This window comes from Globicephala melas, chromosome 5 (assembly GCF_963455315.2).
Source record: "Globicephala melas chromosome 5, mGloMel1.2, whole genome shotgun sequence".
NCBI classification, from domain to species: Eukaryota; Metazoa; Chordata; class Mammalia; order Artiodactyla; family Delphinidae; genus Globicephala; species Globicephala melas.
In genome coordinates this window covers 64,236,644-64,253,082 of record NC_083318.1, presented here as the reverse complement: position 1 = coordinate 64,253,082, position 16,439 = coordinate 64,236,644, and the positions used below count along the sequence as shown (strand labels likewise).

At 36.2% G+C, this 16,439-nt stretch overlaps 1 protein-coding gene across 5 annotated transcripts in view; it reads right to left on the bottom strand.

The window, feature by feature from the left end:
* N4BP2 (NEDD4 binding protein 2) overlaps positions 1 to 16,439 on the bottom strand; it is an 89,506-nt gene that overhangs the window by 56,578 nt on the left and 16,489 nt on the right. The window contains exon 1 of one of the 5 annotated variants that reach the window (XM_060299253.1): positions 15,675 to 15,696. The exons of 2 other annotated variants lie outside the window; for them this stretch is intronic. Coding sequence is in view for 1 of the 3 variants with exons in the window: in XM_060299254.1 (XP_060155237.1) it covers positions 2,284 to 2,509 (226 nt within the window). In the remaining 2 variants the exon portion in view is untranslated. Of the gene's footprint in view, positions 1 to 2,283; positions 2,510 to 15,674; positions 15,697 to 16,439 lie in introns of those variants that run through there. 2 more of the 5 variants (XM_060299254.1, XM_060299252.1) reach the window with 2 other exon arrangements.

The following is a 16,439-nucleotide window of genomic DNA, read 5'->3' as shown; positions in this document are numbered from 1 at the left end:
TATATAATGAAAAAACAGTATTAAGTAAAAATAAGTAAAAGATCAAACTATATTTATATAACACAAAAGAAAAGTTCTTTCACAGAATGTTGAAAAAAATTAAAACAATGGTATAAAACAATGAAAAGCACATGAACAATTCACACAATACAAGAATTAATAAACAATCATACACAAATATATTCAACATTTCTCTTTATCTTAAAAAAATAGCATTAAGAAAAGGTAAAATCTTATTCCTAAAATCTTAAAATAATACCACTCAATGCTCAAAAGGCTGTGACGAAACTCCTATACTTATACAGTGCTGGTGTCATTACAAATAGGCACACCCCCGTTTTTTTTTAAATAAATTTATTTTTTAAGTTAATTTTTATTGGAGTGTAGTTACTTTACAATGTTGTGTTAGTTCCCGCTGTACAGCAAAGTGAATCAGTTATACATACACATATATCTACTCTTTTTTAGATTCTTTTCCTATGTAGATCATTACAGAGTACTGAGAAGAGTTCCCCGTACTATACAGTAGATCCTTATTAGTTATCTATTTTATATGTAGTAGTGTGAATATGTCGATCCCAATCTCCCAATTTATCCCACCCCACCCTTTCCCATGCTGATACCATATGGCACACCTCTTTAGTAGGCAATTTAGCAGTATGTTTCCAAGAGCCAAAAACTGTCCTAACCCTGTGATAGAAGAAAATAAAACTTTGGGACTGAGAAAAAAGCCAAAAGACAGAAAAGTTTATTTGTACCAAGATGTTCTTTGCAATATTAATTATCCATGTAAAACTTAGTTATAATTAAATAAATTAGAGCACAACAACCCAATGGAATATTAGAAAGCTATTAAAAATAAATATAAAGACTGCAGCCAACACTGAAAAAAATGCTTATGTTAAGTTTAAAAAGTAGAATATACAATTTCATCAATGTTATTATTCAAACTACTCAAAACATCAGTATTTATGAACAAGGTGTAGAGAAGATCCTGGAAAAGAGAAATGTTTTTTGTTAGGATGTAAGGGTAATATATTTTCCTTGTAATTCTTCATTGCTATGTCAGTGTATGTGCAACAAATAAAGTTTAAACACATCAAAATTAGGAAATAAATGTTGAAGCCACAAGTAAAATTGTAAACACTATCATTTCTGAGCATCACGTGAACTGCTGAAAACTGGTTTTCTGTATACATAACAGGATAGATAAGATATGCTCACATCACAGACCACAGAATGTAAAAAAAATGGAAGTTTATCACATTACCAAAACTCCCTAAACCTAGAATAATTTTATCTTATACTAATCATGGCCAATAGCAATGCTAAACATCAATATTTAATTTACTCATCAGTCAAATTTGATATGTATGGCTGCAAACATACATCTAAACAATTTATTACAAGTCATTAATAACTTACTATACTGAAGACTTTATCAAAACAAACCAAAAAAACGAAAACTCAACCTTCACTGAAAAAGTCCTATGAGGTACATACTATTATTATTCTCCTTAGCAGATAAGAAAACTGAAACCAGAGAGGTTAAGTGACAGAGCTGGAAATCCAACCTAGTTTTCTTGACTCCAAAGCCAAATTTTTGAAACCACACTACTCTATTAGCCTCAATTCTTAATCAGCTCTCATTTCCACAATTATAATTACCTTTTCACTCAAGAAATATTTACTGAGATCCTACTGAGTCATTTGGTATTTGGGGGCTTGGAGACACAACAGTAAAACAAAAGATTTTTAAATCCCTGTCTTTAAGGAGCTTACATTCTAGGTCAATGATTCTCAACTGGGGGATGATATTGCCCCCAGGGGACATAAGATGATATATAGAGGCATTTTTAGTTGTCACAACTGGGGTAGCAGGGAGGAATGTGCTACTGGCAGCTAGTGGGTACAGGCCAGAGATGCTGCTCAACATCCTACGATGCACAGGAAAGCCACGCACAACAAAGAATTATCCGGTCCAAAACGTCAATAGTGCCAACCTATTCTAGAGGGAAGATAAAAAGAAATAAAACATAGAATATGATACCTACACATACATCTTACACTTACAACTGTACATTTCTTGAAAGAAGAAGCTAAGCTTTATTCTTCTTCATATCCCTTGTAATACCCAACTTATACCTTGCCCGCAGCAGATATTCAAAAAATGATGAACAAAATAGAAATAAGGTAGTCATTTTCTATATTACTACTGGTCATACCATAGTACATGAAATCTTCTTATAGGATGCAAAGGGTTCAAACTAAACTTTTTCTCACCTTTGAAATCACATTCAGAAAGCATCAAATACACTACATCAGGATCCAGATCAGAAAACATCTCTGAGATACTGGTGAAGAGTTCTTCCTGATCAACTTTTGTCTCACACATGGAAGGAAGAGTAGTGGTTGGCTCCTCATGACTAGCAACACTGGATACAACTTCCTTAGAGTTTGTAGTCTTCCGAAAAGGATTTCCCCCAAGATTTTTCCTTCTCCTTGGCATTCTGACTTCCAAAACTAAAATGTTTCCCTTCTCTTATTTAAGACTTTTGATATTTAAGTCATACCTCAAAGAAAATAGGGTTAAATATCTTGCACAATCCAGCAGTAATAGGACCTAAAATAGAAAGCAAGTTGAAACACTCGGACTATAGTTATATTTCCATGTCTAAAATCGGAATGACATCTTTATTTAAGAAAGTACCATCAACTCTGGTGGCAGCAAAGCCAAAAAGCAGTCAAACAATTTCTCTCTCAAAAATATTCAAGTTTTTCAGGATTGAACATGTTAAAAATTAAGATATTAACAAATGCAATATATTTTCAGAACAATGAGTACACTGTTTTAGTACAATTATTTCATTTTTAAAACAAAAACAGTATTCATAATGAGAATGCCTACTGAACACCTATTTGGATGTCCAATAGGCATCATAAGCTTAACATGTCCAAAACTGAGCTCCTGATCACCTACTTCACACCTGTCCTTCCTAGTCTTTCCTATCTCAATTAATGCAACTCTATCCTTCCAACGGCTCAGGTCAAAAACCTTGGAATAATCCTTGACTCCTGTCCAGCCCACATCCAATCAGTAAGGCAATTTTGTCAATGCAACCCTCAAAATGTATCCAGAATATGATCATTCCTCACCATTTCCACTGCTACCACAGCGGATTAGTATAAAAGTCTCCTAACTAATCTTGCTTCCACCCTTGCCCCTTCATTCATAACAACTAGAGTGACTCAGTTAAACCACAGGGTCAGATCATGCCTCTCTTCTGCTAAACTATCCACTAGCTTCCCATCTCATTCAGGATAAAAGCCAGAGCCCTTAAAAGGGCCTATAACGCAGACACTTTTTACTTCTGTGCTGTCATCCCTAATCCTCTTTCCCTTGCTCATGTCACTCCAGCCATACTTCACCTCCTTCTTCTTCAAACATCAGCCATGCTCCCATCTCAGAACCTTTACATTTGGTCCCTTCTACCTAAACTAATATTATCCCAGGTATCTAAAAGATGTATTTCCTCCTATCATTAGTCCTATCATTACTCAGTTGTTACCTTCTCAGCAAGTCAGTCGCCCAACACCACTTATCCCTTTTTCCTTACTTGAATTTTCTCCCTAAGATTTACCTTCTAACACAGTGTATGTTTTATCCATTTGTTTTATTTATGTATTGTATTTACTACCCATATTCTAGTAAAATGTAAGCTCCACAAGGGCAGGGACTGATAGATCTGGAGAACTTTGACAATCTACTTGCTTTCTCCACTTGGATCTATTTAATAAACAATTCAAATGTAACACACCTAAAACCAAATGTCTGATATTTTCTTAAAAACCTGCTCTAACCATTTGGTCTGGCTACTGTCATCTTTCACCTATATTCCTGTCTCCTAAATGGCCTCCCTGTTTCCACCCTTTGTCCCCTACAGTCTACTTTCAACACACCAGCCAGAATGATCTTCATACAACACATAAGTCAGAATGAATCAGGGTCTGCTTTAAATTCTCAAGTGGCTCTCCATGTCACTCAGAGTAAAAGCTAAAGTTCTTACTACGGCCCGCCTCCCTCTTGGCCTTTAATATACTTTTCCCCAAGATACTTGTATTGCTAACTCTCTCACTCCTTCAAATCTTTGCCCAAGTGTCACATTCAATGATTTCTTCCTTGATTACCCAATTTAAAGTCATATCACCCACTTTCTCTGCCCCAATTTCCCTTTCCTGCTAACCACCCATTGCCCTTAACACCTTCTAACATACTATAAAATTTACCTTTTAATCAAATTTATTGTGTCATAGCTCTCTCCATCTTCCAGGACTGCAATGTCAATATGGCAGCCACCAGCCACATGAGCCTATTTAAATTTAAATTAATTAAAATTAAATAAAATTACATTTTTACATATTAATATCAGATAAAGTAGAATTCAGAGCAAAAAAAAAATCAGCAGAGATAGAGGACATTATATAATCATAAAGGATCAGTCTACCAAGAACACGTAGCAACTCTAAATGTGTATGCACCAAACAACAGAGCCACTAAGTAAGTGAAGCAAAAACTGACAAAATTGAAAGGAGAAAGAGACAAGCTCACAATTATAGTTAGAGACTACAATACCCCTCTCTCAATAAGAGTAAATAGACAGAAGATCAGCAAGGATACCGAAGCACTCAATAACACCATCCTTTAAGGATCTAATCAACATTTATAGAACACTACATTCAACAACAGCAGAATACATATCCTTTTCAAGTGCCCAAAGAACACATACCAAAATAGACCATACCCTAGGCTATAAAACAAACCTCAACAAACTTAAAAGAACTGAAATCATATAAAGTATGTTCTCTGACCACAATGTAATCAAACTAGAAATCAATAACAAAAAGATAACAGGAAAATCTCCAAACACTTGGAACATAACCAATATACTAAATAATTCATGGGTCAAAGAGGAAGTCTCAAGGAAAATTTCAAAATACACGGAAATGAATAAAAATGAAAATATACAATATCAAAATTTGTAGGACACAGCTAAAGCAGCAATGGCAGAAATTTATAGCAAATTTATAACTAAATGCATACATTAGAAAAGAGGAAAAGTCTCAAATCAATAATCTAAGCCCCCATCACAAGAACGTAGAAAAAGAAGAGAAAAATAAACCCAAAGCCAGTAGGAAAAACGGAATAATAAAGATCAGAGAAGAAATGAATAAAACTAAAAACAGAAAAACAATCACTACAGACCCTGCAGACATCAAAAGACTAATAAGGGGGCTTCCCTGGTGGCGCAGTGAGTCCGCCTGCCAATGCAGGGGACACGGGTTCGTGCCCCGGTCCGGGAAGATCCCACATGCCGCGGAGCAGCTAGGCCCGTGAGCCATGGCCGCTGAGCCTGCACGTCCGGAGCCTGTGCTCCGCAACAGGAGAGGCCACAACAGTGAGAGGCCCGCGCACCGCAAAAAAAAAAAAAAAAAAGACTAATAGGGGAATATTATAAACAAATGTACATGTGAAAGTTTGACATCTTCTATGAAATAGACTTATTTCTCAAAAACCACAAATTATCAGACTCACCCAACAGGAAACAGATAAAAGCTCTATGATTTTTAATGAAATTTAATTCACAATTTACAAATTCCCAGAAAAGAAACTCCAGGCCCAAATACCTTCAAAGGAGAAGTTTACCGAACATTTTTAAGAAGAATTAACTAACCCTATATAATCTCTTCCAAAAATGGAAGAGGGAACCTTCTTAATTCACTTCATGAAGCCAGTATTGTTATCCTGACACCAAAATCAGACAAAGCCAGTTAAAAAAAAAAGAAAAACCTGCAAACCCATATACTTCCCGAATACAGACATAAAAACCCTTAACAAAATATTACAAATAGAATTCAGCAATTTATTTTAAAAGAATTAAATACCATGATTAAGTGAGGTTTATTCCAGGGATACAAGGCTGGCTCAATGTTTAAAAATCAGTATCCCACCCATATTAACAGGCTAATGAAGAAAAACCACAATTGTATCAATGAACGAAGAAAAAAAGTGACAAAATTCAACACCCATTCATGATAAAAGGTACCCAAAAAATAGGAATATAAGAGAACTTCCTCAACTTGATTAAGAGCATCTACAAAAACTCTACAGATAACATTTTATTTAATAGTAAAATACTATATGCTTTCCTCCTAAGACTGAGAACAAAGCAAGGATGTCTACCTTCACCACTCTTATTAAAGATAATGCTGGAAGCTCTAGCCTGTGAAGTAAGAGAAGATAAGGAAATAAAAGACGTACCGATTCAAAAGGAAAAAATAAAACTGTCCCTACTTGTAGATGACATAGCTATCTATGTGGAAAATCCCAAAGAACTGACAAAATCTCCAACATATAAGTGAATTCAGCAAAGTGCAGGATACAAGATAAACACACAAAAGCAACTGTATTTATATATTCTACCAATGAATACATGGGCACTGTAATTTAAAATACAATATGACTCACAAATGCTCCAAAAAATGAAATATTCTGATATAAATCTAACAAAACATATACAAGGCTTGTATGCTAAAAATACAAAATCATGATGAAAAATATCAAAAATGTAAATGAATGGATTCATGGGCTGTTAGACTCAATATAGTAAAGATGTCAATTCTCCCCAAATTGATATACAGTTTAACTCAATTCCTATCAAAACCCCAGCAAAGATTTTTTGTGGATATGGACAAGATTATTAATAAATTTAAATGGAAAGACAAAGGAACTAGAATAGTTAAAACAATTTTGAAAGAGAATAGAGCAAGAGGAATCAGTCAACTCAATTATTAAGACGTGTTATAAAGCTAAACTTATCAAGACTATATGGTATCAGGGGAGGGACAGACATATAGATCTGAGAACAAATTATAGATTTGGAAACAGACAAGAGAACCCAGAAATAGACCAGCATGAATATGCCCAACTGACTTCTGACAAAAGTGCAAAAGCAATTCAATAGAGAAAATATAGCCTTTTCAATAAATGGAAGTGAAGCAAGCAGACATCCACAGATAAAAAAAAATAAACCTTGACCTAAGTCTCACACTTTATTAAAAAAAAAAAAAAAACTCAAAATGGATCAAGAAGGGAACTCTGCTCAACGTTATGTGGCAGCCTGGATGGGAGGGGAGTTGGGGGGAGAATGGATACATGTATATGTATGGCTGAGTCCCTTTGCTGTGCACCTGAAACTATCACAACACTGTTAATCAGCTATACTCCAATATAAAATAAAAAGTTAAAAAAAAATGGATCAAGGACTTAAATCCATAAAACTATAAAACTTTTAGAGAAAAAAAAAAAAAGAAGAAAATCTTCAGGATCTAGGGCTAGGCAAAAACACCAAAAGTATGATCCATAAAAGGAAAAATTGATAAACTGTACTTCATCAAAATTTAAAACTTTTGTTCTGTGAAGAACCTTGTTAAGAGGATGAAAAGAAAAGTGACAGACTGAGAGAAAATGCTTGCATACCATGTATCTAACATAGGACTAGTATCTAAAATATATAAAAGAACTTTATCAAAACTCAAAAGTAAAAACAGGGACTTCACTGGTGGCACAGTGGTTAAGAATCCACCCGCCAATGCAGGGGACACGGGTTTGAGCCCTGGTCCAGGAAGATCCCACATGCCGCACAGCAACTAAGCCCATGTGCCACAACTACTGAGCCTGTGCTCTAGAGCCCGCAAGCCACAATTACTGAGCCCACACACCACAACTACTGAAGCCCGCGTGCCTAAAGCCCATGCTCTGCAACAAGAGAAGCCACTAAAATGTGATGCACGTGCACCACAATGAAGAGTAGCCCCCGCTCGCCGCAACTAGAGAAAGTCCACACGCAGCAATGAAGATCCCACGCAGCCAAAAATAAATACATTTTTAAATAAATAAATAAATTGATTAATTAAATCAGAGGGGGAAAAATAACAAATAATTCAGTTAGAAAATGGGGGGAAAAAAACAGAAAAAAAATTACACCGAAAGGATATCCAGATGACAAATAGGCACATAAAAGATTTCAACATCATTAGCCATTAAGTAAATGCAATTTAAAACTACAATGAAATATTACTTACACATCTATTAAGTTGGCTAACATAAAGAATAATGACAACACCAAATCCTGGCAAGGATGCAGAGAAACTGGATGGCTCATATGCTGCTGATGGGAATGTAAAATGGTAAAGCCACTCTGGACAAGAGTTTGGCAGTTTCTTAAACTAAACCTGCAACTACCATACAATTAAGCAATTGCACTTCTGGGTGCTTATCTCTAAGAAATGAAACATTACGTTCACCCAAAAACTTGCACACAAATGTCTGTAGCAGCTTTTATTCATTATAACCAAAAACTAGTAAACAGTTCAGATGCCCTTCAATGGGTAACATGGTTAAACAAACTATGTTACTTCCATTCATGAAGTACTAGTCACCAATAAAAAGAAAATATACTATTGATACACAAGACCTGGATGAAATTCCAAAGAATTATGCTGAGTACAACAAGTCAATCCCAAAAGGCTATATACTGAATGGTCCCCATTTATTTAACATTCTTGAAATGACAAAATTATACAAATAGATAACAGGTTAGCGGTTGTCAAAGGTTAAGGAGGAGGAAGGAGAGGGTAGTAGTAGGTGTGGCTATAAAAGGGTAATTTGAGGGACTCTTGTGGTGATGGAAATGTTCTATATCTTGACTGTATTAATGTCAATATCCTGGTTATGATGCCATACTAAGTTTTGCAAACATGCTTCTTTCATTGAGGGAACTGGGTGAAGAGCACAGGAGATTTCTCTGTATTATTTATGACAGCTGCATGTGAATCTACAATCTCAAAAAGTCTAATTTTGAAAAAGAGGATGTAAAATTAAAAATTCAGTTCCTCAGTCACACTAGGCACATTTCAAGTGCTCAATAGCTACATGTAGTTAATGACTATCATACTGCACAGTGAACTTTGCCATAATTCTACTGGACAGCACTGTTCTAGAATATAAGTTCCATTGGGCAAGTGAATATCCCATTTTAGGAAGTTAAGAAGCTTTATATACAGAAAAGTACAAATTGAAGGTCATAAAGAAAAAGAAGTACTAACACATCTAGCCACATTTAAATGTAAAATACCTGTATATCAAAAAAAAAAGTGGGGGGCTTCCCTGGTGGTGCAGTGGTTGAGAGTCCACCTGCCGATGCAGGGGACACAGGTTCATGCCCCGGTCTGGGAAAACCCCACATGCCGCGGAGCGGCTGGGCCCGTGAGCCATGGCCCCTGAGCCTGTGCGTCCAGAACCTGTGCTCCGCAATGGGAGAGGCCACAGCAGTGAGAGGCCCGCGTACCACCAAAAAAAAATACAGGAAAATGGCAACTCTTTCCAATTTCTCTCCTTCTATTCTTTCTTAGACAGGATTTTGCCCCCACCATTTCTACCACTACACTAACAACTGCTCATATCTAAATCACCAGTAACCTATGTCAATGATAAAAGTCAAAGACAAAAGGTCTAATCCACAGGGAAGATGCAGCAGTTCTAAATTTGCATTCAACTAGTGAAAGCCCTCTCTCGGTAACTATTAGAACAAGGAGGTCCCCACCACAGACACACAGAGAAGAAGGAGGAGGTGGAAAAAGGGAGAGAAAAAACAGTAAGGCCATAAAAGATTTGAGCCATACTATAAGTATAACGACTTAATATCTATACAACACTGGACCCAATAACCACAGAATACACTTTATTTTCAAGTACACATGGAATTATGTTAGAAATCAGTAGCAAAAATATAATTAGAAAACCAAATTACTTGAAAATTAAGAAATACATGTCTATATATCAAAGAAGAATTCATTATAATTACATACAATTAAAGTTAATTTTAAAAATAATTATTAATATCAATTAGAAAATATTTTTAACCAAATAAAAATGTTATATATCCATACTTGTGAGAAACAAAGTCACGTGTAGAAGAGAAGCATACAAATGCATATATTAGAAAAGAAGAAGGGCTAAAAAAATAAATGATCTAAATAAGCATCCAAATAACAGTTGGGGGGAAAAAACAGCAAATCTAACCCAAAGAAACTAGAAAGAAGGAAATAATAAAGAGCAAAGAGAAAACAGAAAACAACTATACAGTACAGAGGATCGAAAAAGTCAAAAGATGGTTCCCTGGGGGGAAAAAAATAACACAAGAATAAATCACTGGCAAGAGTGATCAAAAAAAGAAAGAAAAGGCACAAACAACCAATATCAGAAATGAAAACGGAGACATCACTGTCAAGCCCACGGACATTTAAAAAAAGAGATGAATCTTGTCTTACAAGACTCTCATTATCTTAAGACTCTGATGCATCTCTTTAGGAGTCCAGTATATGTCTATATACAATTTATGGAAGAAATTTGCTTCCTTTTCACCTGTTAGTTTGAAATTAATGAATAAATTCTTTGTCTTGGTTGTAAAAAATAAAAAAAGAGAGAGATGAAGATATCATAAACAATTTAACATCCATAAATTTTTAACTTTAAATGAAATGCACATATTATTTTTTAAAAAACAAACATCATACCATACCAGATATTTAAAAAACCTGATAGTTCTGTATCTATTAAAGAAATGAAATCTGTAATTTAAAACCTTCCCACAAAGAAACTCCAAGTCTACATGGCTTCATCAATAAATTCCACTAAAGGGACTTCCCTGGCGGTCCAGTGGTTAGGACTCCACTCTTCCACTGCAGGGGGCTCGGGTTCCACCCCTGGTTGGGGAACTAAGATCCCACATACCGAGTGCATGGCCAAAAAAAATTTTTTTCTAGTTTTTTAAAATAAATAAATTCCACTATGGGTTTCCCTGGTGGCACAGTGTTGAAGATTCTGCCTGCCAAAGCAGGAGACACGGGTTCAATTCCTGGTCCGGGAAGATCCCACATGCTGCGGATCAACTAAGCCCGTGCACCACAACTACTGAACCTGTGCTCTAGAGCCCGCAAGCCACAACTGCTGAAGCCCGCACGCCTAGAGCCCATGCTCCACAACAAGAGAAGCCACCACAGTGAGAAGCCCGTGAAGAGTAGCCCCCGCTCGCCACAACCAGAGAAAGCCCACAAACGGCAAAGACCCAACGCAGCCAAAAATAAATAAATAAGTAAATTTATAAAAAAAATAATAAAATAAATTCCACTAAATAATCTAATACCCATCTTATACAAACTTTTCCAGAGACTAGAAAAAGAAGAAACACTTCCCAACTCATTTTATGAGGCCAATATAACCTGATAACTCTGCAAGTTATTAAAAGAAAGAAAAATTACAAGCCTATTTCACTCATGAAAATAGATACAAAATTCCTAAACAAAATATTAAAGTAGTAATACATAAATTATGAGTGATGTTACATAAAATACAAAAATTATATTAGTGACTGATAAGAATAATGCATCACTAATCTGAATTTATTTTAAGAATATAAGGTTGTCAAAATATTTGAAAGTCAGGCTTCTCTGGTGGTACAGTGGTTAAGAATCTGCCTGACAATGCAGGGGACATGGGTTTGAGCCCTAGTCTGGGAAGATCCCACATGCCACGGAGCAACTAAGCCCGTGCTCCACAACTACTGAGCCTGTACTCTAGAGCCCGCAAGCCACAACTACTGAGCCCACACGCTGCAACTCCTGAAGGCCGCATGCCTAGAGCCCGTGCTCCATAACAAGAAAAGTCACTGCAATGAGAAGCCCATGCACCACAACGAAGAGTAGACCCTGTTCACCGCAACTAGAGAAAGCCCACGCAAGCAACGAAGACACACCACAGCCAAAAATAAAACTAATTAATTTAAAAAATATATTTGAAAGTCAACCAATGCAATTCCTGATATTAACAAAATAAAGAAGAAAAGTCATATAATCAACTACATCGTACCAGAGCTCATGGCCAGAGCATTAAGACTTGAAAAGGAAATAAAAGTTCTAAAGATTGGAACGGAGGAAATAGAACCATCGTTATTCAGACACTAAAATTGAGTGCATATGAAATCCAAAAGAATTTACAGATTATCTGTTGGATTACCCAGATAATTTAGCAAGGTTGCCACACTGTATATCTCTTTAACACCAACATTGAGAAAATGAAATTAAATCTAATGGTCTAGACTTACTAGCCACATTTACTCAGCTGATAAATCCCTCCTCCAAAGAACGTTTAACATTATCTTCTTCTCAGGACAGTGCCACTCTCAGGATTTCCTCATCACTCAATTTGGAAACAGTGGAGCTTACCCACTCCTTTGGTGATCTTTCAATGGCTTTAAACACTAACAAAATGCTAACTAATTTACATCTCCAATCTGCACCTCTTCCCTGACTCCATACCCACACCAAACTACCCACTGAACATCTCCACTTTGTGTATCCAATAGACATCTCAAACCAAGCATGTCTAAGTGATCTTCTGAAACTCCACTGCAGACCCCCCCTAACTACAATCCTCTCAACTGCAGCAATAGAAGTTTCCAGTTGCTGAGGAAAAAAAAAACTGAGTCATTTTTGCCTCCTCTTTCCCTCACACCTCATGTCTAATCATTCAGCAAATCTTGCCAGTTCTAAATTCAATGTATATTCAGATCATGTGGTAACTCTATGTTTAACCTTCTGAGGAAGTGCCAGACTGTTTCCCAAAGTGGCTGCACCATTTTCAACTTCTACCAGTATTGTATGGGGATTCCCCATTTCTCTACAATCTCACCAACACCTGTTATTGTCTCTCTTTTTGACTATGGCCATCCTAATGGTATCTCATTGTGGCTTTAACTTGCATTTCCCTAATAACTAACATTGACCATCACTTATGTGCTTACTGGCATTCATATATCTTCTTTGAAGAAATGTCTATTCAGATCCTTTGCCTATTTTTAAAGTTAAGGGTTACTTGTCTATATTACTGAGCTTTAAGAATTCCTTGTATTTCTGGATACAAGTCCTTTATCAAATATAAAATATTTTCTCCCATTCTGTGGGTTGTCTTTTTCACTTTCTTGATGGTGTCCTTCGAAGCATATTTTTTATCTTGATGAATTTTTTTTTTTTTTTGTCATTTACACTTTTGGTGTCCTAAGAAACCATTGCCTAAACCAAGGCCACAAAGATATGTGCCATGCTTTCTTCTAAGGATTTTGTAGTTTTAGCTCTTACATTTAGGTCTTCAATCCATTTTGAGTTAATTTTTGTATATGGTGTAAGACAGGGGTCCAAGTTAATTTTTTTGCATGTGGATATCCAGTTGTCCCATCACCACTGGTTGAAAATACTATTCTTTCCCCATTGAATGGTCTTGGTACCCTTGCTGAAAATCAACTGACCATGAGAATAAGTTTACTGCTTGACTCTCAGTTCTATTTCATTCATCTATATGTCTATTCTTATGCCAGTATCACACTGTCCTGATTCTTGTGCTTTGCAGTAAATTTTAAAATTAGGAAATGTGAGTCTTCCAACGTTGTTCTCCTTTTCCAAGACTGTTTTGCAATTCCGGGCCCCTTGCATTTTCCATGTGAAATTTAGAGTCAGCTCGTCAATTTCTGCAAAGTCAGACAGTACACTGACAGGGACTGCGTTGAATCAGTAGATCATAAGTCAAATCAGGTCACTCCTTTGCTTTAAAACCTCCAATAGCTCTGCATCTCATGCAGAGTAAAAGCCCAGGTTCTTAAAATGGCCTAGTTACAATCCTAAACAGTCTGGTTCCCTAATAACTCTCTCACATCATTTCTTGCTAGTCTCCCTCTTGCTCTTTCTTAAATTCACCCAGTATTCTCCTGCTTCACTGCCCTTACACTTGATTCATAGCCAGAAATGCACTCCTCCCCACCCCCCAGATATGTATCTGACTTGCTTTTTACAAGACTTTACTCATGGCACCTTTGTAGTGAGGCTTTCCCTAACCACCCAGTGTAAAATCGTGCGCACACAGAGTTCTCTCCATCTCCCTTTCATTATTTTTTGCTTCAAAGCAGTTATCACTCTGTAATTTAGATGTTTATTTTGTTTAATGCCAGTATACTGACACTAAAAGTAAGCTCTTTGAAAAAAAATGTTTTTGTCAATTCTGTTCACTCCTGCATTGCCATCACTAAACTATAGTAAATATCAAAATTAAATACCAATACTAAAACAATGTCTAACACATAGTAAGCACTCAATAAATTTCTGCTGATGAATAAAGGATTAAGGCAGGGAAAAAGAACTAAGAACGAGAAAGCAATAGGTACAGAATTCTAAGAAGAAACAGAAATACTCAATAAACATTAAAAAGTTTAACCCCATTAATAAAACCAAATTAAAAGAGATAATATAGGATTAAAACATTTTTATATTGCCTATTAAATAAAACATAATTTTTAAAAATGACAATAGCCAGTGTTAGCAAGGCTAGAGTAAAATAAAAATTCTTATACATTGTGATGAGTGTAAACTGGTATAACCTTTCTGAAAAGCAAAATGGCACTATGTATCAAGAAATTTTAGGTTACTTATATTTTTTGACCCATTTTTTGGATTCTACTTCTAGGAACTCATCATAAAAAATAATCACAGGGCTTCCCTGGTGGCGCAGTGGTTGAGAGTCCGCCTGCCGATGCAAGGACACGGGTTCGTGCCCCGGTCCGGGAAGATCCCGCAGGCGGCAGAGCGGCTAGGCCCGTGAGCCATGGCTGCTGAGCCTGTGCGTCTGGAGCCTGTGCTCCGCAACGGGAGAGGCCACAACAGTGAGAGGCCCTCGTACCGCAAAAAATAATAATAATAATAATCACAGATCTACATAAATATTTATATAGAGATGTTCAAAATACTGTAACTTTTTACAAAGAAAAATGGAAAACAACTAAATATTTGGTGAGAAAGAAATGATAAAAAACTTTCTGATGACGGTAAGTATAATGTATTAAATACTTAACATATGCCAGCTAGAATGTTAAGATCATGATTTTACTTAATTCTTAAAACAGTAATTAATATTATGCCTATTTCACAAGTAAGAAAACTAAGGACTAGAAAAAGTAAGTTATCAGGCTTAAGGCTCTTAAGTAGCAAAACTGGGATCTGAACCCAGGTTTGCTAGACTCTACTAGATACAATATCCCTGTAAATTCATAAGAATGGAATTTTATACAGCCATTAAAGACTATATTTTGGATATTAACTAGAGTTTTTTTAAAAACTATGTTAAAAAAGAAAGCAAGACACAAAACTGAATATAATTTATACAGACACCTAAATGGGACTGGACTATATTAGATTGGAAAGGAAATCCTGGGTAATGGTAACTTTATTTTTAACTACTACTTTTTTTTATCTACTTTTTATAAACTACTTTTTGCATTTTCCAAATAATCTATAATATATACATTCTTTCATCATCACGGGAAAAAACAACCACTATTATCAATTAAAGGTGAATCTTGGACTTCCCTATACACTTCCTCCAGCTTGCAAACTATATTATCCTTCCACCCCTTTTTTTATTGTGTCTACCTATATGGAAAAGGATCTAAACATATAGGCAGTTTAAGTATCCAACCAGTATAGGGAAGAAACTCTTAAGTATAAAAACATACATAGTTGGGCTTCCCTGGTGACACAGTGGTTGAGAGTCCGCTGCCCCGGTCCGGGAAGATCCCACATGCCACGGAGCGGCTGGGCCCGTGAGCCATGGCCGCTGAGCCTGCGCGTCCGGAGCCTGTGCTCCGCAACGCGAGAGGCCACAACAGTGATAGGCCCGCGTACTACAAAAAAAAACAAAAAACAAAAAACATACATAGCTGACACTACCTCCCAATCACTCTGTAGATCCAGTTTACTTCAATCCTATTTATTCACTTAAGTAATGTTCACATTTAACTTTTAACACCTGATTTTATATATCTTCATTTTTCCATAAAGAAGGTCTCATTAATACACTAAACAAGCTTGTGTAGCTTCTTCATATACATACCTGACCTAAATATTCTAAAAGGATATGGGAAATTAGGATGGGTAAGAAGGTTTGATATATTATGGAGAAATGTGAAAGGGCTGGTTCTCAAATGAAGAACCTAAAAACAAATAATATAAATTGTTATTAATAGTGATACCATGAATATATATATAAATTTCATATACCCATTTTCCAAGCTCTTCTACCTCTATTATTCAGTTTTAACCTGAGAGAAGCTAACCAATACATACTTGCTCACAGATTATCATTAAAATATTTCAGCATGGGGCTTCCCTGGTGGCGCAGTGGTTGAGAGTCCGCCTGCCGATGCAGGGACACAGGTTCATGCCCTGGTCCGGAAAGATCCCACATGCCGCGGAGCGGCTGGGCCCGTGAGCCATGGCCG